This window comes from Galeopterus variegatus, unplaced genomic scaffold (assembly GCF_000696425.1).
Source record: "Galeopterus variegatus unplaced genomic scaffold, G_variegatus-3.0.2 Scaffold13114, whole genome shotgun sequence".
NCBI classification, from domain to species: Eukaryota; Metazoa; Chordata; class Mammalia; order Dermoptera; family Cynocephalidae; genus Galeopterus; species Galeopterus variegatus.
This window is the reverse complement of record NW_007739225.1, coordinates 1-4,062: the sequence shown is the minus strand read 5'-3', so window position 1 is coordinate 4,062 and position 4,062 is coordinate 1. Positions and strand designations below refer to the sequence as shown.

At 42.0% G+C, this 4,062-nt stretch overlaps 1 protein-coding gene across 1 annotated transcript in view; it reads left to right on the top strand.

The window, feature by feature from the left end:
- Positions 1-4,055, top strand: part of LOC103581470 (leucine-rich repeat-containing protein 37A2-like) — a gene marked incomplete at its 3' end in the record, with an annotated part of 10,565 nt that extends 6,510 nt beyond the window's left edge. Inside the window, exons 3-6 of the mRNA XM_008563294.1 lie at positions 1-13; positions 1,751-2,945; positions 3,032-3,704; positions 3,993-4,055. Of these exons, the coding sequence (XP_008561516.1) occupies positions 1-13; positions 1,751-2,945; positions 3,032-3,704; positions 3,993-4,055 (1,944 nt within the window). The remainder of the gene's footprint in view (positions 14-1,750; positions 2,946-3,031; positions 3,705-3,992) is intronic.
- Positions 4,056-4,062: the final 7 nt, after the last annotated feature.

Genomic DNA, 4,062 nt, shown 5'->3' with positions numbered 1-4,062 from the left:
ACCACACATTGCCGTGAGTCTGAATTACCTGATGATACATTTTTATTTTTATTTGTTTTTTTAATTTTTATTTGGTGATGATAAATTTTTATACTAAAGATATAATTGCTTTATTTTATTCATTAGTTCATAATCCCCAAATTTCTGTACTACTCCCTTGCTGAAAGTCAGGTTTTCAGCTAATATTATATAATTTAATAATGTAACTGTTCCATGTGCAAAAAGATCCATTTCTCTGCTGCAGAAAGGAATGGGAGTAGAAGGAAATGACATTAATGGCCACACATGGTGTACCGTGCTCTCTGCTCTGTGGTTAGTCACTGAGCAATAACTTACTCATATAGTGCAACACAGTTTGTAAACTTGTTTTACATGCATCAGGTCTCAAGTGCCCTCTGCCTTATTGGACAGTTGTAGATCTGTTTTTTTTTTGTTTGTTTGTTTTTGTAATTTTATAAGAAAGCAAAAGTGATGCTATGGTATTTGGAGGCTTAGAGTTTCTGGTTCCATAAGTAGAAGTTGCTACCTGCCCCCTCTAATGGAACATAAGGTTCTTCCCTTCTTAGACCGTCTAACTCTGAACTTGCTCTGGGTCTCAAGCATTTCTATCGACAGAACACTCAGGTGCTTTTTAAGTGTTTTTCTATTATCAGCACTAACTATATGACTTCCCAAATGTGACTGCTCTTATGTCCAGATGGCTTGAATACAGGTCTCTACCAGTGATCTGGGGCAAATAATAAATAATAACTTATTGCTACATATATAAAGACAGTGCTGCTTGTTTTTCAAAATGCTTTTTCACCAATTAAATTATTTCCTTCTTCCCTACAAGTTGGCAGAACAAGCATTTTAAATCTCCTTTTACAGATGAGGAAAAGCAAGATCAGAGGTGTTACATGCTGTACCCTAGTGCCTGGGTCTTCTGTCCCATGTTCCTCCTTTCTCATGATCCTTCCCTCCTCTTCTGACCCTCACCACCACCAAAAATACTTTTATTCTGGAAAGAAACTCAGCTCCACAGTGGTACACTTGACTTCATGCAGTTGGAAGCTTTGGGTGGTTCCCCAAATATAGCTGGAAATACTAGAAATGAAAAGAAGCTGAAGTACTAGGCCTCTAACAAAGTTGCTTTTTTTCTTCTGCATTTTAGGACCTCTAGTAATATTTATCCAGAAACTGCATTTATTCCACACATTTATTGAACATTCCACATAAGCATACAAGTTGGCAAATTAGAAATTTAACTTATACCCCAGATCCCTGCCCAAATTTAAAGAAAGAACCAGAATAGACATATTGTTTTTTCCTGTGTAGAGCCTTCTGTTATGGGGGCTATGAGACCAAAAGCACACTAAAGAGGGGGACAGAGGAAGACTTGCATTTGCTCTGCACATGAGGCAGGACAGTATGGGGCACTTGAACATGAGGAGACATGGAAGGTCTGCAGAGAGGCCAGCTGACTGGGGGAATATTTGTCTTCCAGCCTTGGGCATGAGTACTGGGCAATTGGCCATTGGGGAGCAATGGAATAATCTCAATGGAATGTTCTGAGTAGGCGGCCACTTTTTCAAATGAAGTCTTTTTCTCCTTTTGCTGTTGCTATTTCATAGATTTAAGTGTTGGTTTATTTTCCTCCTCTCTAAATGGGTGACTCCTAATTTATTTGACTGGGGTGTATAGCTGTGGCCTGACAGAAAGCTGCTCTATGAGTCTTCCTTATCAAAAGCAGTCTCTTCTCTTTTGACAGCTGAAGAGGCATCCCTAAAGAATCCAGAAGGAAAATTCATGAAGATATTAAAAGCTCGGAAGAAGAACATGAGCACTGAGCTGATGATTGAGCCAGAGAAGGCATCCTCAGACAAAACTGGCATGAACTGGGTAAATATGAATGAGGAGCTAGACCTAAATGATAAAAGTGAAATTATACATGCACTAAATTACCTATTTTCTTATCTACCAGAGGGAAACCTAGAAGTTATACAATCAACATTATTACCATTCATTAAGCTGCTTTTTTCAAATGTACAGGATGAAGATATGCCCACGGGTTATTTGAAAAAAAACACAAATAGCCCCTCTCTTATACCTGAATCCAACAATTCACCCTACACAAATAAATTGGGGAAGCTCCATTTTCTCAAAAATTTGTTAGATACGGAAACTGATGAAAAAATTGATGAGATTAAGAAGAAAGAAAAAACTGCCATGCTTATGCAGTCTAGTCCTTTAGGACCCAAAGTTAAACACCAACTATTTTTAAAGAAATTAGAAACTGCCCAACCACAGGAGGACATCCCGGCAAAACTTGAGAGTATAGGGGAAAGGTTGCAGAGAGCGTACAGAGTCCTCAAGGGGCGAAGAGGCAGAAAGAACAGGCACGTCAAACAAGTGAGGGATCAGAGCATCTTTGAGGGGTCAGAGCATCAAGAGGGTTCAGAGCAGCACAAGAATTCTGCTGCAGATTCTCCTGTGACTGCATTAAAGTCAGTGTCAACTGCTAAACAACCCAGTGAAACACAATGGGAATACGTCAGCCGGGAGATTGACTTACCCCCCAAGCACAAAGACTTCAGTCACCCATCGCTTTCATCCCCAGGTGATCAATTTGAACTTCAGGTGAACCAGCACCTACAATCCCTCATGTCCAACAGTGACATGAGAAGGCTCATTTCTCATGTTCTCCGGACTTTGAAAACGGACTGCTCTGAGCCCTATGTACAAATGGCTTGTGCCAAGCTCATCTCCAGAACAGGCCTCCTGATGAAGCTTCTCAGTGAGCGACAGGAAGCAAAGGCGTCCAAGGCAGAATGGGATCCGGACCAGTGGAAAAGTGAGAACTACATCAGTGAGAGCCCAGAAGCCCAGGGTGAACAGAAAGACCAGGAGTCACCTGAGGTGAGGACAACTGCTGAAACAGGAGACCCCGAATTTTCCATCATTTAGCCTATGCCATTAAAGTGCCCAAGCAGGAAGACCAGAGGCTCCTAGTCCATATCTTGTCTTGCTCATGTAAGCTTATGCAGTCTAGTCCTTTAGGACCCAAAGTTAAACACCAACTATTTTTAAAGAAATTAGAAACTGCCCAACCACAGGAGGACATCCCGGCAAAACTTGAGAGTATAGGGGAAAGGTTGCAGAGAGCGTACAGAGTCCTCAAGGGGCGAAGAGGCAGAAAGAACAGGCACGTCAAACAAGTGAGGGATCAGAGCATCTTTGAGGGGTCAGAGCATCAAGAGGGTTCAGAGCAGCACAAGAATCCTGCTGCAGATTCTCCTGTGACTGCATTAAGGTCAGTGCCAACTGCTAAACAATCCAGTGAAGCACAATGGGAATACGTCAGCCGGGAGACTGACTTACCCCCCAAGCACAAAGACTTCAGTCACCCATCGCTTTCATTCCCAGGTGATCAATTTGAACTGCAGCTGAACCAGCACCTACAATCCCTCATGTCCAACAATGACATGAGAAGGCTCATTTCTCATGTTCTCCGGTCTTTGAAAACGGACTGCTCTGAGCCCTATGTACAAATGGCTTGTGCCAAGCTCATCTCCAGAACAGGCCTCCTGATGAAGCTTCTCAGTGAGCGACAGGAAGCAAAGGCATCCAAGGCAGAATGGGATCCGGACCAGTGGAAAAGTGAGAACTACATCAGTGAGAGCCCAGAAGCCCAGGGTGAACAGAAAGACCAGGAGTCACCTGAGGTGAGGACAACTGCTGAAACAGGAGACCCCGAATTTTCCATCATTTAGCCTATGCCATTAAAGTGCCCAAGCAGGAAGACCAGAGGCTCCTAGTCCATATCTTGTCTTGCTCATGTAACTTTGGCCAAGACAGTGATCTCCCACTTTGCTCAGAGAATAAATCAGACCTAACACACAAGATAAATTGTAGAACAAAATGCTTAATAGTAAGATTACGTAACACAATAGATTTAGTACGTTCTTTTTATCTCTTTGTTTTGTAAATATGATTTTCATTCTTTTTTTTAGCTCACTAAGTATGTTCCAGGATATGGCCATGACAACAAACTCATCTTGGCAATATCTGTGACTGTCGTAG